General features: G+C 32.5%; 2 protein-coding genes across 3 annotated transcripts in view; one reads left to right on the forward strand and one right to left on the reverse strand.

Moving 5' to 3' along the window:
• The window catches only part of LOC134707132 (UPF0415 protein C7orf25 homolog), an 87,356-nt gene that overhangs the window by 9,811 nt on the left and 57,068 nt on the right, over positions 1–20,477 (forward strand). The gene's annotated exons all lie outside the window — the stretch shown is intronic.
• Positions 16,827–19,202, reverse strand: LOC134707131 (uncharacterized). The gene has a single exon (XM_063566665.1). It carries the CDS (start codon positions 18,031–18,033, stop codon positions 17,014–17,016), a length of 1,020 nt encoding a protein of 339 aa, XP_063422735.1. The 5' UTR covers positions 18,034–19,202; the 3' UTR covers positions 16,827–17,013.

Here is a 20,477-nt window from a genome sequence, read left to right on the forward strand (position 1 = left end):
AGTATTCTCTGAAAAGTTTCTCCTTCACATATTTGTTTTGGATCAGTTGTCCTTTTAATGCCAGTTTATGATCATCAAATGTTACATAGATTAAGAAGCATTGTCATTTCTTTATGAATTGATAAGTTAAGTGCATCAGTAGACTAATTCAGCAATTGATCTATTAAAAAGGTTTAGCATTGTACCTAATGAACGATATTGGTTATACATAATAATTGGTATAATATGATGAGGATTGTAGAAAATCTGATTGAATCATATTGAATGAATGTTTACATCCCCAAAAAGTATATTTTATTTACATATTATTCATCTTTAAACTTATTCACCCCTTTCTAGGTGGCACTGAGGCTGATGAGTTTCTGTAATAAACAATATTCAAGTGTCTCAAATTAATTAAATTATTCTGAATAGAACCTTGCATGTAATCAATTTTCAAACCGTGTATGGTTCTATCCACCATTTCTACATTAGAAAATGCCTGTACCAAGTCAGGAATATGACAGTTGTTATCCATTCGTTTGATGTGTTTGGACCTTTGATTTTGCCTTTTGATTTTGGACTTTCCGTTTGAATTTTCCTCGGAGTACAGTATTTTTGTGTTTTTACTTTTTGTTCTAGATCTAGAAAGTCATATATAAAAAACAAGTTTGTTCACAGTGGTATGACTAAAGAGTTGAGATGATTTTAGGGATATGCAAATATTTGCTGTCTTACCTTAAAGAGCACCCAACAAATTTCATTGAGAACATTTTTGTTTAAAGGGTATTTGAAGAAGCGTACCTCTTATCTGCAACCATTCGGTTTCCCTTTTTGGTTTGAAAAAAATTCACATGTTTCCTTACTTATACATTCTATGCTTGGAATATTCCTGATGAAGATAGATCAAGAAAACGTCTCTGGCACATACAACTTTAAAGTGTTATTTTTGTTTTTCTCTCTATCCAATAAACATGATAAAGATAAATATCTGGAGATTTATTTTTCTCCATGCCATGACATTTTTTATGCTGGCACAATAATACTCCAAAGGAATTTAAGAGTCTGTTGACTAGTTTTGGTTTTACATCATTTGCATTTTTCAATACTTTAAAACAATCTTTACACCATATTAATTATTTTATTGAGAAAAAAGAGTAATTTACGATAAACCTATTCCTGATACATGTGATAGGAGTACTATCCTTACTTTTTGAAAATGGGGAATATTTTTGAAGCATCATAGCAGACTGTAATCAACAATAATCATTTTATTACAAGTTTATTGGAAATTTATTTTATTGTTGGTTGTCATTTTGATTCAGATTTTTAAACCAGCTGATTCTTTCCAAATGAAGTTTTAAGAGCATCATTAAAAATTAGATAGATATATTTGAAAATTGAAAGTTTCATATGAAAAAATAATAATTTTGTTTTACCTTTTGAAGCTCTAGCAGCTCAGCTTATATGAAGGAATAAACATGATGATGATATTGGTATGGTTTCTGCATCACAGGGTTTCATAGAGTTATAATTACATATTTGTAATGTATTGTTATTTTGTTGTAAAAATTGTTAAATTTGGTAGACATAACTCTGAACTTTGAGTTCTTTTTGGTTTTATCAGTAATGTTATAAGATTTTGGACTCCCATAACGTTTTTGCCCACAGCAACACTAAAGAGGTATTATTTGTCGAAATGTGCATCTAGTGTAGTAAAATGATACTGTTAATTTGATTAAATGTAATAGAAACTAGTTCTAGTACTACACTGTACCGTGTGACACAAATAAAGTTAATATATTGACTAAATTAACTTTGATTTGCGGAAAACATCTTCTCTGGGTTGAGCTTGATTGATTTTCCCCAAGACATATCATTTACTGAGTAATCCTTCCTTTGCATAGATATTAGCCTGTTTACAAAGGATAGCAATTGACGTAGAGGGATTATGGAAAATATGTTGAACACTATATATCATGTATATATGACAGGAAAATGATGCATGATTGGATCAATACTGTTTTCTGTGTCAGACTATTTTTACATGACACCAAACTTAGTTTTAATATAGCTAGCTTTTTCATTTTTGATGCTCTCAGAAATAATTTCTAAAGTGAAATTGTTTTAAAACACTATCATCCTTGAAGTATATAAAGTAAAAGAAGAAAACAATTGAAATTATAATGTCTTTTTATGATTCATTAATTGTTTTTTGTTTCAACTTGATACTCATAAATATCATGATATATATTTGTATATACATGTATCTATGTATATAGAGAATTACATGTTATTATGTTTATCCATTAATCTTGTTCATGAAAGGCCTTCAATATCTTTCCATTGTCATGGTCTTAATATTGCATCCTAAATGTTCTGCAAACTAAGTTTTTGTGGTTATTTTACAGTATGGATTTATTTTATTTGTACAATGTATATACAATTTTTTGTTGTCATCAGATGCACTAGATGCACTGCTGTAATTTTTATAAAAGTGATGTTTCATTAATTGTTAATTGACCAACGAAATTTTAATACACTTTCATTCTCTGTTCTTTGGTCGGTTGTTTTTCTTTGACACATTCCCCATTTTCATTCTAAATTTTATTTAGTCAACGTTTGGTATATATATCAATGCTCTTTATATACAATATAGACCTGTACATCAATATATGATTTATCTCTTCTGAACATATTCAAAGCAAAGAAAGATGGTTTATTTAAAAGTTTCTTTGGTACATCATTAAGTGATTTCCATAGTTTTATAGAGTAAATGTATAAAACCTCAAGCTCATCATGTAAATTTTGTACCCTTTTTGGATATTAACATCTATAAATAACTTTAGAAATTATGCACATTCAAATTTGAAGAAATGAAATACTAATAAATGACAAGTTAATAGAAATATGTTAGCCTGGAATCAAATAAGAATGTAATCAACTATAAAAAGTCAGTAAGAGCTTTCAAAAGTTCAATATTGATTAGTTTATATTCTAAGAAGCCCTGTTGTTATACTATTGAGTGAAATTTTATAATTTAGCTTGATTTCCCTGTCTGACTAAGGATTAACTTCACAAAGTTTCAAAGGATTCCACATATTTGAATTTTGGTTGAATATGGATATCGACTTTAAATGAAAAGCTTAGTGATGACCTATAAATTGTATAAGGATGGATGGATTATGTAATCCTCAGACTATTTTCAGGTCTTAAACATGTCAATATGATATGAATATTAATCTTGCTTTGTACTAGAAAGGCGGAATGAACCGAAATTGTTAGATAATTAGTTCACTAGATATCGTTCTGAAAACTTCATTGGCGAATTGTCGAGACTCAAGAGTTGACAAATATGTGATCGTTTTTTTTTTTTATAATACTCAGTGCTCAAATAGAAGTAGCGAATGTTAATGTTAAAGTTTTGTTATATCCGTACTCACTTTCAATTCACCGTTGTAAAGAAAAGGCTTGTAGTTATGTCAGGTAAAAAAGTTTTAAATTAAAATCAACCAACAAACTAATTCCTGACGTTTCATATTTGTTAACTAAAACAGCTAGATAGTCATATTTTCATATGAATTGTGGAAAAGGGATTCCTGTTGTTTGTCTGTTACCATCACAATGCTCCAAATGCATCCAACACCATGACTCGTAATATTATCGATTTTTAGCCAGATGAACATATTAGACAAAGGACATCTTGACTTTGGAAATGTTGTCTCGAATGAAACTAACTAATGTATAAAAAGAAAAAAGTCAGATTTCAAGAAAGGGTTTGATGATTCTCATTAAGTTCTACTTTAAATTATGTATTGTATTGAGCCAATTTTTGTTGTTGATTTTATAGTTTCATTACTTTCTCCGGCATATAATTCGGAATTTTGCATAAAAACGATTGTGTTCAGCTCAATACTGTATCCAAACTTATATTTGATATATATACCTTGTCAACTGGATAATCTTTCCCCAAAAGCTCTCACTGCTTCTTAGATACCATGCAGTATATGTGTCCCTCAAGAACACGGATAGTTTCAAATAGTCCCAGCCACACTACCGGTCATCATCGACTTATGAGCTATTTGTTTTACCGTAAGCAACATGAAGGGTGACACAAGTGAAGCACGATTTTCTGTACCTTTTAATGCACCTGATTTACTCATATATTTGGTTGGATTTTTGTTGTTTCATCAGTTCTTTTAATTTTTCTTTATGGTGTTTTGTAGAAATTTGGTGTCTACACACTTATAAGGATAGCTGTATTTGGTTACGGTATGAGGGTATATTACATGTTTGTCAGACATGATACACCTGAACCAAACATCATTTCATGGATCAGTGAATACGTTTAAAATTGTACGTAGTGAAGTCCGAATCTCATGCTATTAACACAATTCAACTATCATGTTGGATGTATGAAATGCTTAATATCGTAACGTGTATATGTCCGACAAGTACATTTTATCGGAACTGACGTTTATGTCATATGTTATTTAAATGAAATGAGGGAACTGTAACACAGAAATTGATTTGGATCCTGACATTTTGAAATAATCTTTACCAGTAAGCCAATTTATAATATATGTTTAAGTCATTTGAAGTTAATGGAATACACATTTTGTTCTGGAATATCTGCAACCCTTTCAATGTTCTATATGTACGATCCATGAATGAAGGTTGAACATAAAACTTCACATGTATAGTACGTGCACAATTCATGGCACACACAAGTTTACTTCTGGTATCTATGATGAGTTTATTTACAGGTGTAAAGAGTAAACAGTTAATGACCTGCGGAATGTTATACTCCTTTAATGGTAGCATACGCTATAAATTTATTACTTTGGGATTTCATAAGGCATATTTCTTTAATAGTGACAAACAAAAAGGTAAAACATGCTACACAGAAGAAAAAGTAGTCAGTATGCTGGAGTTTCTTATCGACAACATATTTGTTGAGTTTGGAGGTAGACTTTTCCAACAAATTGTCGGCATTCCTATGGGAACAAACTAAGCGCCTCTTCTTGCCGACCCCTTCTTATTTTCATATGAATCGGAGTTCCTCCAGACACTTGTCAAAAACAAGAGGATCAAAGAAGCCAGATTATTTAATTTCTCTTTCATATATATTGATGATGTTCTTTCCATAAACAATCCGAACTTTTCTGATTGGGTTCCATTAATATATCCCCCAGAACTAGAGATTAAAGAAACAACAGACACGGCTTCCTCCGCCTCATTTTTAGACTTATATTTCGAATTTGACTTACACAGTAATCTCAGTACCAGAATCTATGACAAACGAGACGATTTTAATTTTGAAATTATAAATTTCACCCACCTTAGTAGCAATATACCAACTTCACCTGCATATGGGATATATATTTCCCAACTTATTCGATATTCAAGAGCTTGCAGCTCCTACTCAGACTTTATAAAACGTCATCAGTGTCTGAGTAGAAAGTTGATGAACCAGGGGTATGTCAAAGAACGGCTCGTCCTTTTTCTAAAAAAGGTTCATCGAAAGGTACCAAGACCTTGTTGAAAAATATTCCGTATCAATTTATCAAATAATACACGATGGTCTTGATGTATAGATTCTGCGTACTGATGTTGTTTATCATCTTTACAACATGTTTTATTGTTCTTTCATTTGTCTTTGTTCTATTATTAATATTACTTTTACTGTTGAATGGTTTTATGTTATATCCGTTTGACGTAGCTCGGTACTTATACATCTCGTCAATGTGTTTGTATTGGCTTTCATTTTTTTGGTGGTTTGTTTTGTATATGCGACTCTTTGTATTTCTTTTGTTCTTATAACGTGACTCTGTACTTTAAAAGATCCCGTCAGTATGATATTGGTCTATTATATGTCATTATTATATATTTCTATTATGAATTACTATATACGTTGAACCACAAACGTCAAAATCATTCAATCGCGTAGAGGAATGAAATATTTTTGGATGCTCATAAATTCTATCTATAACTTTTGGACTAGATTGAATTTCGGTCTATTTCTGTAATTTATTCTTACATACTTTTGATTTTTTAACCCTGTATGCTTACATCGATACACACACCTACAAATGCATAATTTGTTCAATCCTTGAATTGAGGATCGGTACACATACCTACATATACATAAAGTGTACACTCCTTGAAATAAGGATCGTTACATACACCTACACATACATAATGTGTACACCCCATGAACTGCGGATTGATACCTACACCTTCATATACATTATGTGTACAATCCTTGAAATGAGGATCGGTACACACACCTACACATACATAATGTTAACACTCATTGCACTGCAGATCAATACACACACCTACATATACACAATATGTACACTCCTTGCTCTGAGGATCGATACACACACTTACGTGTCACGGTACCGTACTTATCTATCCCAAAATCATGTATTTGGTTTTGATGTTATATTTGTTTTTCTCATAGGATTTTGTCTTATGCTTAGTCCGTTTCTGTGTGTGTTGCATTTTGGTGTTGTGTCGTTGTTCTCCTCTTGTGTTTGATGCGTTTCCCTCGGTTTGTTGCCCCGATTTTGTTTTTTTGTCCATGGATTTATGTGTTTTTATACTACTGTTGCCTTTATCTACATATACATTACGTATATACACGTTGAACTGATGGTAGATTTACACTCCTTCATCTGAGGATCGATATACACACCTACATATGCATTATGCGTACAATTCTTGCACTGATGATTGAAGTATTCCTGTACATGTACAAGAGCTATGGACTGAAAAATAATATACTGCCCTACATGTACAATCTTGTAGAGCGGAAATAAAATTAAAAAAAAACAACTACTAGCATACCATTCCTTGGTAAATTCTACTTCATATGAAGAAATAATTAATCAGATGATGTAATTATTAACCCTGGAATGCAGCCTCCTGTAATCAACAGATTCTTCAAGAGTCCGAGGCCGTATGACTGTTCATAATATTTACGTAACCATCTTATTTTGTTGATACACAAAACATAAAAGTCACAGTTTAGATAATTGTATGGTACATTATGTTGTTCTGATCATGGATTTAGTTGTTACAGCTGCAGTTGCTTATGTTCAAATCATTTTCATATTTACATAATAGTCAAACATACAGACGTGTTTACCAAAAGTTATAAAAAAGGAAAAGAAAAAATGCAAACTTTGCAATATAAATCTACTGCAAAGAAATGGAATCAGAACGTTAATTATACAAAAAACAACAGTTAACCTAGACAATCATGACAGAAAAGCAACTAATCAGAAAAAGCATAATCATGGAAACACAAATAACTGAACATAAACTTTGACAATTAGAGATCACATAATAGGGAAGAAGTATACATATATGAATGATAAAATATCATTATGTTCTTATTGCAATCGTCGTATATCCTTATTGTTTTACACTACAATACAAGTGGTAGTTCTTTTACCAAGATTATCTCCTTTCACCTCAGCCTTTCACATACAAATTATGTTTTGTAGACTTCAGTGTAGATCAGGCCTTACGGTCATAAAACTTTCGAGCAAGATTTTTGTACTCGGACTCGAGAATCAACCAATCAAAATACAGGATTTGGTGTTTCGAGCATGACTTTTTCGCTCCAAGCACTGAGCAAAGTTTTATGCCTTCAATGCCAGGCGAGCAGTAGGTGTGATTGTCATTTACACCATTACCACTTGTTTACCTTGTACTATACGTTATAGGTTAGCTGCTGTTTTTGTGAACTAAATGATTTTAAGATACACATGTCTCCATGAATGAGTTATGTAACTGCGTATCACGTCACTTTATTTATTTGATTACAGTTATATTTGTGAAACATATTCCACATAATGCTAAGTGTCGGCTTATTTTTATTTGTTATCAAAATAATTGTAAGGTACATGTCTAACAGGTTTTATCTAATTGTGTCCTCCTTAATATATGTCATTCAATCTATCAAATTGATTTCTCATTTGCTGTAAATCAGACTAGGCAAAGTTCTGTATAAAATAATATACATGCATATCGTTTATGTCTTAACTTTCCTTATATCTAAGAGAAAAAAAGTATGTTAATTAGTAAATTTTTTGTTCGTGTTAATTCCTGGTGAATGTTTTATCCATTATGTACCTTTTGTATGCTAGCTAGTTATGTAACAACTTGCGTGCTTTATTAGACTGTAACACGATATTTTCTGTAAAGTAAAATGTCTACAAGAAACACAGGAAACTGCTGACAGGTTTATATTTTCATATCATATCATATGTTTAATGTTTTAATAGAGCATGATACCGAATACACTTTATATTTCATTTAATCTATTGGCACGTTAATTCATGTACCAACATTTCCGAACAAAGAAACTGCTCAGCTCGCAGACTAAAATGAAACTAATAGCATGATTATTCATTACTCTTATTTAAGTTTGAAATAAAATGTTAATGACGAGAAAAGAATAAAATTTAACAATAAGAAGATGTAGTATGATTGCCAATGATATACTATCCGATTAGTAAATCTTCACCTCAGTCTTTATGCAATTTTGTGTGCATCTTTGTTACATGTTTGTATGTTTTTTAGTGACTAGGATTATAGCACAATGTTGACTGCTATATTATTGACATTTTTACCAATGTCTGTTCTGTTTGTCTTGTTCACGCATCGTTGTCAATATAATGGAATATGATGCGTCTGTCTTACAAGTGAGAGATATAGCTAGTTATTAAACCAGGTTCAATCTACCATTTCCTACATTAGAAATACATGAACCAAGTCAGGAATAGGACAGTTGTTATCCATTCGTTTGATGTGTTTGAGCTTTTGGGTTTTCCCTTTGATTAGGGCTTTCCGTTTTGAACTTTCCTCGGAGTTCAGTATTTTTGTGATTTTACTTTTTAAATTGAAGTTAAAACCTATAGGTTACTGTACGGCCTGCAACAATGAGAAAAAAACCCTGTCGTATAGTTCGTCATCAGAGGCAATTGTAGAAAACAGTTCATACTGAAGGATATTTGTAAATCCAAATTTCTATTTTTTTTTAACTTAAAATAATTTTTTTTTATCACTTTTCATCGTAGGAAAGATATTCCTGTACGTATGCTTTGTCAATTCTTGGTATTTTCCAATTATGGAAGTTTTTAACTTCAACTGCACAGTCAATTCTACAAACAGCTTGTTTTAATTGATTCTTTGACATAATTGTGGTATTGCTTGCAAAGCAATTTGTTAAAAATTCTACAAACAGCTTGTTTTAATTGATTCTTTGACATAATTGTGGTATTGCTTGCAAAGCAATTTGTTAAATATTAGCTTGTTAATTCAACTCGAAAGACATTGAATTCCCATCTAGTTTGCAAAATAAGTATGATGAAGGTCAAACACGTTACAAACATGATTTCATTATTGATCTACATTCGGAACTACTAAAGGGTCACAAATAATGTCTAAAAAAGTGTGCTTTGACCTGAATCGTCACGTAAAATTATTCACGATAAAAGTAAAAGTTCACCAATGTAAGTCAAGCTAATTGCAGCTGCAGCCATATGCTGAATACATTCGGAGCAACCGCAATTTACGAAATTAAAATTCAATAATATCTTTAAGAAGAAACATCAAGGTCACAAACAAAGTGAATGTATCGCGTTGACTTAAAAAGAAACAAGACCGGGAACATCGACAAAATAAGCTTTTCCTGATGTGCATCACTGGCCATGGGAATCAATACTCACCTAAACTTGTCATGATCTAATTCGTTTTCCTTTGAAACATTCCCAGTAAAATCAAGTCAGGAATATGACAGTTGCTATCCATTCGTTTAGTGTGTTTATCAATTGAGCTTTTGATTTGGCCATTTGATAAGAGACTTTCCTTTTAAGCTCAACTGTCCGGAGGGACAAGTGAGCTTTTCTCATCACTTGGCGTCTGTCATCCGTGGTCGTCGTCCGTCGTCGTCGTCGTCCGTTAACTATTTTGAACTTCTTATAGAGAACCACATAATGGAATGGAACCAAACATGGCACGAATGTTCCTTATAAGGTGCTGACCAAGTGTTGTTACTTTGTAGCCAATCCATCATCCGAGATGGCCACCAGTGGGGGACTTAGTTTAACATGGATCCCTATGGGAAATGTATACAAATGTCTTCTTTTAGAGAACCACATAATGGAATGAAACCAAACATAGCATGAATGTTCCTTATGAGGTGCTGACAAGGTGTTGTTAATTTGTCGCCGATCCAACATCCAAGATGACCGCCAGTGGGGGGACTTAGTTTATCATAGGACCCTATGGGAAATGCATACAAAAGTCTTCTTCTAGAGAACCACTTAATGGAATGAAACCAAACATATCATAATTGTTACTTATGAGGTGCTGGCCAAGTGTTGGAACTAAGTAGTCGATCCGTCATCCAAGATGGCTGCCAGCGGGGGACTAAGCTTAACATAGGACCCCATGAGAAATACAAACAAATGTCTTCTTTTAGAAAACTACATAATGGAATGCAATATTAACCAAATTTAATCTTCTTTTATATGATTTCAAAAACCCAAGTAGAGTAAGGTGAACGATACTGGCTTTTGAGAGCCTCTAGTTGAATTTTCCTCGTAGTTCAGTATTTTTGTGATTTTACTTTTTGATAGGATATAATTGGTAATTGTACAGATCAGACGACTTACTGATATACGAAACTGCAGATATAAAAACCACGTAATCATGTTGCTTATAATTCGCGAACAGACATATCTTTAATATTGGTAAATTATTTCATGTAACCAAAACCTTGTGTATGATCAATTTCAATCCTTCCTCCGTATAACACTATGATTCCATTGCTCGTGTAAGGTGCACTCCCATGAAAATAGTGTTAAAATGGTGTAAATAAAGGCAACATTGGTATACCGCTGTTCAAAACTCATAAATCCATGGACAAAAAGCAAATCGGGGTAACAAACTAAAACCGAGGGAAACGCATTAAATATAAGAGGAGAGAGAACAACGACATTACACTAAAATGTAGCACACACGGAAACGGACCGAGCATCAGACAAAATCCCACGAGAATCAGAGGGAACATTTGAAGCATTCACAATCGTCAAGTATAATTTATGACATGTGACCACCACCAATTGTTTCCTGAACAATTGAATTTGACCCGATCCCGAGACTATATCTGGGTTAAAAAATATTTTTGGTATAGAACCAACAGCAAGAAAATGTGCCATTCTGATTGAAGACACCTGTTGCTTCAAAAAAGGCAAATGTATGAAATCATTCATCATGTAAAAGAAAAAATATCAGAATTTCTTTTTCATTCAATTGCATAATTAGTTTGGTCTTTCATTAACTAATTCCAACTTGCGTTATTCTGATAGTTACTCTATCTTAATTGCCTGCTGGACTTCAAACGTGAAATGAAAGATGCTTAGATGTAATATAAAGCAAATTTAAGTTGAAATTATTGTGCGGTGTAATTCTCTGTCTATATCCAGCGAAAGTGTAGCATACTTTCACTTCTCTCTCTGTAGATGTTGACCATGCTATAATTGCGTTTAAAGACTTATGCTCTGTTTCCTTTCTTAATTAAGCCAGAACGTATTTGCTCAAATTATTTAAAAAAAACTGCTTGGTTAATGGCCATCTTGGAAAAACAAACTGAGAAGTCCTTCTTTAAATATACCTTGTTAATTTCTGCATCATTTGGTCTCTTGTGAAGAGTTATTTCGTTGGCAAGTATACCGCATATTTTTATTTTATATCATATCATAAGAAAACTTTGTTGGAACTACTGAGTTGTAAATTGAATGACACTGGTTGTAAAAAACCATTTGTGATATTATGACGGAGACGAAGATTGGTTGGAAATAAAGCCCTAATTACAGTGTTTGCAGGCGGTACATTTATAGCATCGTTACAATGTGCTCTATTTATATTTATTCGTTAAGAAAATATGACCTGGCTTGTTTATCTCTTTTGCTATTAAATCAATCTAAAATCGTTATTATTACAGTGGATTACTGTCAATTATTATTAGTATCATTGTATGGAAGAAAATAATTAACCGTAGATAGAATACTTTGCGAACGTTAAACCCAATCTGATATTGTTATAGAAGTTTAAAGACTTTTCCAATTGAAATAAAATCAAATTGTCTGACCGTAGAATAAACGTATTCCCTAGGTAATAATTGATTATAATATCAAATCTAAAAACTGTCACATATTTTTAGTGGTATAGTCCGCAATCAGATAAATGACTTGCAATACGTACACAGTGTACAAACATTAAGTCATACCCCTCTATCTCTATCTCCAGCGTTGTTGGCGTCTTTGATCAATTTATTTGCATGTTTATTTATGTTTCAGTTAGTTGTGTTGCATGTTTTTGTCGTATGTTTTCACTTTTTTGGCGTTGTATCCCTATGATGTCTGATAGGGTTGATCACCTTATGTTGACAATATAACGCTGTTATAAACAAATGTGGAATATTCCACTAGTTATATTACATTTTCCCCTGACAAAGTCCGTACCAGGTCGGAAATATGACAGTTGTTTTCACTCGTTTCGTTGTTTGATGAGGAGTTTTTTTTTGGAATTTACCTTTGACTTCGGTAAATACCTTTTTATACGACTGCAAATTTTGAAAAAAATTTCGTCGTATATTGCTATCACGTTGGCGTCGTCGTCGTCGTCGTCGTCGTCGTCGTCGTCGTCGTCGTCCGAATACTTTTAGTTTTCGCACTCTAACTTTAGTAAAAGTGAATAGAAATCTATGAAATTTTAACACAAGGTTTATGACCATAAAAGGAAGGCTGGTATTGATTTTGGGAGTTTTGGTCCTAATATTTTAGGAATTAGGGGCCAAAAAGGGCCCAAATAAGCATTTTCTTGGTTTTCGCACTATAACTTTAGTTTAAGTTAATAGAAATCTATGAAATTTTGATACAAGGTTAATGACCACAAAAGAAAGGTTGGGATTGATTTTGGGAGTTTTGGTTTCAACAGTTTAGGAATTAGGGGCCAAAAAAGGGTCCAAATAAGCATTATTCTTGGTTTTCGCACAATAACTTTAGTTAAAGTAAATAGAAATCAATGAAATTTAAACACAATGTTTATGACCACAAAAGGAAGGTTTTTATTGATTTTGGGAGTTTCGGTCCCAACAGTTTAGGAATTAGGGGCCAAAAAGGGACCCAAATAAGCATTTTTCTTGGTTTTCGCACCATAGCGTTAGTATAAGTAAATAGAAATCTATGAAATTTAAACACAAGGTTTATGACTATAAAAGGAAGGTTGGTATTGATTTTGGGAGTTTTGGTCCCAACAGTTAAGGAAAAAGGGGCCCAAAGGGTCCAAAATTAAACTTTGTTTTGATTTCATCAAAATTGAATAATTGGGGTTCTTTAATATGCCGAATCTAACTGTGTATGTAGATTCTTATTTTTTGGTCCCGTTTTCAAATTGGTCTACATTAAGGTCCAAAGGGTCCAAAATTAAACTTAGTTTGATTTTAACAAAAATTGAAACCTTGGGGTTCTTTGATATGCTGAATCTAAAAATGTACTTAGATTTTTGATTATTGGTCCAGTTTTCAAGTTGGCCCAAATCGAGGTCCAAAATTAAACATTGTTTGATTTCATCAAAAATTGAATAATTGGGGTTCTTTGATATGCCAAATCTAACTGTGTATGTAGATTCTTAATTTTTGGTCCAGTTTTAAAATTGGTCTAAATTAAAGTGCAAAGGGTCCAAAATTAAACTAAGTTTGATTTTAACAAAAATCAAATTCTTGGGCCTCTTTGATATGCTGAATCTAAACATGTACTTAGATTTTTGATTATGGGCCCAGTTTTCAAGTTGGTCCAAATCAGGATCTAAAATTATTATATTAAGTATTGTGCAATAGCAAGTCTTTTCAATTGCACAGTAAAGTAAGCAAGAAATATCTGCAAGAAATTTTTTTAATTGGAGTTATCTTTCTTTGTCCAGAATCAACTTAAATCTTTGTTATATACAATATACAATGTATATTCACTTTTTACTACCAACTGATAAATTTAAATTATCTTTACCATTCAGTGATAACAAGCAGTTTTTTTACATCTTAATATTATATGATGTATTTAAATGAGTAGTAATTGTTGCAAACTCCATTAGAATATTTTAATTGAAATTAGTTTTGGAATAAGGGAAAGGGGGATGTGATTAAAAAATTGGGTTCAATTTTTCTCATTTGAAATTTCATAAATAAAAAAAAAAATTCTTCAAACATTTTTTTGAGAGGATTAATATTCAACAGCATAGTGAATTGCTCTAAGAGAAAACAAAAAAATTAAGTTCATTTGAATACATTCATTCTGTGTCAGAAACCTATGCTGTGTCAACTATTTAATCACAATCCAAATTTAGAGCGGAATCCAGCTTGAATGTTGTGTCCATACTTGCCCCAACTGTTCAGGGTTCAACCTCTGCGGTCGTATAAAGCTACGCCCTGCGGAGCATCTGGTTTAACCATAATCAGGCATAGTCAAGTTATTGTATAATTGTTCTAATTACAACGTCATGTGTCATGTGCTGTTGTGCAGTACTCTTTGGTTCTAAGTTTAATAAAATATGTTCAACTCACCAAGTGCATCGTATAACAACGATAACAGTTACATGTTGTTGCATGATACGTTTGAAGAAATAAATCCATCATTAAGGCGTTATTAATGTCTTAATTCATCATAGGGAAAAAATACGAACAGGAAGTGATAATACATATTGACTGTAAATATTGCATAACAGATGGTTAGTCATTTAGAAATTAATCTTAGCTTGGTATTTTATTTGTATATTTAGTGAGGAAAAAATATTTTGACAAAAGTTAAAGATACCAAAGGGACACATATGTTTCTTTTAATTCGAACAAATTTAGTTAAACCACTTGTATGAACCACTTGGTGTGTTTCATGGTGATCCTATCGTCTCGAGCCCAATCTTTTCATAGTTTTATACAAAGGGTGGATCAAACCCAATCACAAACCTGTGTCTGCGAAAGGTGCACTGTTGACCTGTAAGCCATCGCCAATAAAGGGTATCGTTTGCGTACTTTTAGTACAGTTATATCTATATCCAAATAAAATTGTATCGTCTTTGATATACATTGAAGGCTGAAAAGGGACCTTTAGTTGCTTACATTCAATTCATGTGGACGTTGTTGATGCGTCTCATTGCCAATCAAACAAAAACTGTAGTTCCATTCTAAGTAACAGATATATTAAGAAACTGGCAAACAGCATAGCCAACGAGCCACCCACAATACTGTTCACCCAATGTGTTTATGGAATATGGTTTCAATGTGTAACGATACAACGCAACAAACAGGGTGTTCATCCTACATCATATAAGGCTTGCCTTTATTTACTAGTGTATAGGCGGCATTATAGTGATACACTCATGAATCACAGTCCAGGCTACATTCAAACTTTAAAGGATTGAGAAGATGTATCACCGGTTCCTTAGACATCATGTCCTGTGCATGAAGCAAGGCAAACCAGTTATGTAGTACAGCTAAAAAAACCAATATGGATAAAAGCTACCTAATCAAAATCCTAGAAGATAAAAAAGAATCGCTTTTGATTATAATTTAGAAAATTCCGACGGAGTTTTGAGATGGAAACTATGATGCGTAGACTTAGACATTGTCACTGTAGCAACTTTAAAGAGAAGAAACTGTACAGGTCAGCAATGCGAGCTTTAATTAGATTTTTAAAGTCCAAAATATGGATCATATCATAACATGGAACATTATAGCTGACAATGCGGTATGGGCTTTGCTCATTGTTGAAGACCGTACGGTGACCTATAGTTGTTAATGTCTGTGTCATTTTGGTCTTTTCTGGATAGTTGTCTCATTGGCAATCATACCACATCTTCTTTTTTATAAACACAAGATGAGCTGCAATCTCACACACAAGTTCAATTGAAAAACATATTATGAACCTTATGCATTTATTCTTTAATGCGATCACGCTAAGCGGAAATGCTTGCGATATAATAATTTATTCAGCCCTGCTCAGATAAACCGACATATACGTATTAAATTCATACCCAGTAAAACGGATGTTGATCTGCACCAATTGGGGGGGGGGGGGTATTAGTTTACACTGTTTTTCAAATATAAAATATGTGAAACCATACGCATGCATATGGCAGAGAAGAAAACAAGAGGTCATTGTTCATACCTAGTTTTATGAATATTTTTTATTTATAGTTTTCCATGCACTATCAATAAGAGTATAAGCTTATATCAAGTAAATGCGATTGTACTTTTGACCTCGGACTTTTTTTATACTTAAAGGCAAACTCCAACCAAACTTCAACAGACCTTCAAAGCATGCGTTATAGTACATGCCAATTGTTTCTCTGAATAATATTGCTTTCACTTATGGTTTCACAATACATTTCATGTATCCCATTGTACGCATGACTATTCTTATACTAGCTTCTTCAGATGAATGTAGCGAAAAGCGCATTGTTCTATACTGTTTATTGATTATATGTTTTTGCGTTGTTTATTCAATCCATTTTCTAAGCATGTGGTCGAGATTTTATAAGATATTCAAACTTACGGCAATCACGTTGGATAATACATGATAATTTGTGCCATTTCTCAACCTTTTAAATTAAACAGTGGACATATTAATTTGGAAAGAGAAGAATTGCTCTTGTATTCATCCAAATTCATTTATAGATTTTAAATGCAGATATGTTATTTTTGTATGAAATCATATTAAAAAAATGGTATTCACAAGCAACCCGATGCATTTCTAAACATTTAAAAACAAAAGTCAATTGAATGGTTTAATAATGACAAAGGTTAACAACGTTATTACAAAATAGACCTGAACATACAGGATTATTTCCTATAATAAACACAAAAAATACAAACCATAGGAAAGCACACTGTTCCATGGAATAAATTTGGATACTTCATGAGCATTTTCCAAATATGAGCAAATAAAAACATGAAAAAAATCACGCAATATCATCGTCGATCGATGTTTCTAAATATGGCCTGACGTCTGGCTCTGGCATATTACTGACTTCTTTCATATCTTGCATTTCAAATTCATAAAATTCCGTTGACGGTAGAATAGGCTCAGTATGAGCATGAGGCATACCGTTAATTTGATTACAGTCAAGTTCCTGTTCTTGTTCATCGTTATCATGCAAAATTATTGAATCACCGTGCTCATGACGGGGATGGTGGTGATTATGATTGAGATCCTGCATAATGCTAGACTCTTGATGGCTATGGTGACGAATTCCACTATGGGACTGTCCTGAATGAGTACAGTGGCCTCGACCGTGGTGATGGTGACCGGAATGTTTGTGAGAAGATGAAGATGAACCTTTTCGGTGAACCCCAGCAATTACATAATTTGTGTTCCCGTTACAATGTCCATTATTATGAACTGGAAGTTCAAATACATAACCTTCGCTTTGGTCTGAAAACATGTCGTCATGACCGGCAGTCATTGTTACACTCTCACTGAAGTCATACAGTTCATCATTAAAGTGAGATGACATACTGTCATATTTTCTAGTTTTTTGTTTCCCTCTCCAGTGTATCGACGATGGCCATCGTAATAACAAAATAACAAACACAATCATAGAAAGAGCCAGCACTGCACCTATACTACTTCCAATAGAAACGGGGATGTGCCAACTTCGCGTTGAAGCGTCAACACATTTTTGTAACGTTGCTGTATCGTTTCTTAACATCATTAAACATAGTCTATAATAAGTGTCAGCTACTAAATTGTGAACGGTGTAAGAATGGATAGTTGGTGACAGGTGAGGTCCATACTGGATGTAGGAACTAGCAATCTTCTGGTAATGAACACGGTATCCCAGAACATTTGACACAGTATCAGGATTTGCTCTCCATAGTATTTCAACTGACGAAGTACTTGTTGACGAAACTTCCACTGCATCTATGAAAATTGGTAATTTTTCGGTTGAAGCCATTGTTTCCAATATTTCAAGTATCATTTCACAATAATGTTATAATGTAACGGTTGTTGATTGTTACTCGAATGAAAAGTGAATTATTCCATTTCAATAGTATTCAGCATAAGCAATATGCAGTTAATAATCCCTATCTGAAATGTTGCTGATAACCAAAAGATACTCGTATGAGTTTCACGGAAACCAAGTGCTAAGCAATTTCTTGATATATGTTAGTTATGTTGGAAGAAATCAAATGTATTTTTAATTGTACTTACGGCGATTATTTTAACATCCAGAATTAATTCGGAAATAAATAGAATCCCTAGATCGTAGATTCAGCGGGAAACAATTATCCCAGCACCATCATAATATATAGATCATGATCTGAATCTTATAATGATTGCACGGACACAGCCAGTCGTCTATTTGATTTATAAATCAATTCTTTCCCCACACATTTTTTAATGGATTACAATACCGAGGTCCTTGACAAAATACAATATTTCCACTAAATACGGAGGAAATATTCATCTACATAGAACATATTAAGTTCATTTGATGGAAATGCCTCAGGTGAAAACTTTTGTGTTTCTGCTGTGTCAACTGTGAGATTGTAACTTTTTCAATAAATATCATTTTCACAACATGACGAACATAAGAATGGTATATATATAAATACGTTTATGTTTGCCACATGTTTTCAATATCAGCATTTCACGTCAACACGATCTTCACTTCATAACAGCTTATCCGTTTGTCACCAAATATCACAGAGACACTACAATATGCTAAATTAACACTTTATAGATAGTTTGTGTGTCTTCCTTATTGTTTTCAATCTGTTTGAGTACACGTGCATCGATTTTCTCTCTCGCAGTGATGATTAATCCCAATACATCAACAACATTTTATGTTTATCGTCATTAATAATGTATATTTTTTAAATTATTCTATTGCAAAAATATAAACATACACTTACTGCGTTGTTTCGAGGATCTGTTTATTGGAATAACTACAACAGTGTAGGAAATATAATTATACCAACATTATAGTTAAGTTCTGTCGGATTAATTCGCCAGTGTAATAAGAGGCTTTTCTGATCTTAATGAAAAATTCGTATTCATCGCGAAATGGTTTTAAAGAACAAAAGCATCTAAATGTAGTCATTGATTTTAGAATAATGAGTTTTTCTTCTTCTCTGAAATAGCACATTTTGTGTTTATAACAGAGTTGAATTGGCTAACTGAAGCGCAAAACAGTCCTTTTGTTTGTGTTTTTTTTTAAAACCCATCATAACACTATTGTAAAAAACAAATGAAAGCAAATTATGAAAGTTTTATGCAGTGTAAGGATCTGGACATTTATTTTTTAAATCTTGTGTGCATTGCACTACCCATTTAAACTTCACAAAGGCATACAGCAACAAAGGAGCACCTCATAAAACCAATATGCAATATTAAAAAGGCAACTATTGAATCCTGGCATAACAAACATTGTGAATTATACTTTATCATTTAATTTACTATCCATATCATTCCTGTATGAGTCGTTATCTATCGTTGGTAGTTCTGTTATATCATTAGAAAAAAGTAGAACGATGTTTGCACATAAAGCTGTGACACTACCAATTTCGATGGCCCTTGTGATAAATGAATTCAGTGGAAATTGTTCATACAACTCTTTTAGTAACGCTCAGACATTCCGAAATTTTCTTTTGCCTGGAATGACATTCACTTGTAATTAAGCGACAATTCGACCTTTGTTACATATGTACCACGTCCAGATATTAGCCAACGAAATTACGACGAGGGTCCTTGATCGTCATGAAAAACGATATTGTGTACACATACATAAATCAAATAAACATACGCCTAAAAAGTGTACAAAACAACTATCTTAAAAACAAACCCAGTAAATAGAAAATAATTAAGATAATTAAAATAGCATAAATTGTTAGGTTAAAAGCATAAGACGTTAATCTTCTAAACAGTAATTAATGCACACATAACTGATATGCCGTTACAAGAACCAATAACATTACATATGTCAACAGATAGGTATTTATAATATTACGTAAACAGATGTATATCTGCAAAAATATACATTTTTTTTGTTTTGTTTACCTCTTCCCAGATTGCTATAGTTTTTGTTGTATTTTTTCAAGATTTTTTTTTTGGCTAGATAAGTATCTTGTAGCATTGCAAACAAAATAATCATGTTTTAATCAATAAGAAATATCTATATTTATTTTTCAGCCATTTGAAATGTTATCTTGGTAGAGTTGTTGAATAATTAACTGGTCTTTAGCTTACATTATTGATTCCTTTTTAATGATTTATTCTTGATCTTTTAATCGACATAGAACATAGTTTGTACAGTTGTTTTGTCTATTGCTGAAATAACATGTGTTTTGTGTTATTGTCTCTGGCATTCAAACCTATTTTGCCTATCACTATAACTAATTTGTGACATAATACTACTATGCA

This window comes from Mytilus trossulus, chromosome 2, assembly GCF_036588685.1.
Source record: "Mytilus trossulus isolate FHL-02 chromosome 2, PNRI_Mtr1.1.1.hap1, whole genome shotgun sequence".
NCBI lineage: Eukaryota > Metazoa > Mollusca > Bivalvia > Mytilida > Mytilidae > Mytilus > Mytilus trossulus.

Bases quoted from the DNA above. Each gene is read 5' to 3' on its own strand.
- LOC134707131 (XM_063566665.1), bottom strand. From the start codon at position 18,033: ATGATACTTGAAATATTGGAAACAATGGCTTCAACCGAAAAATTACCA.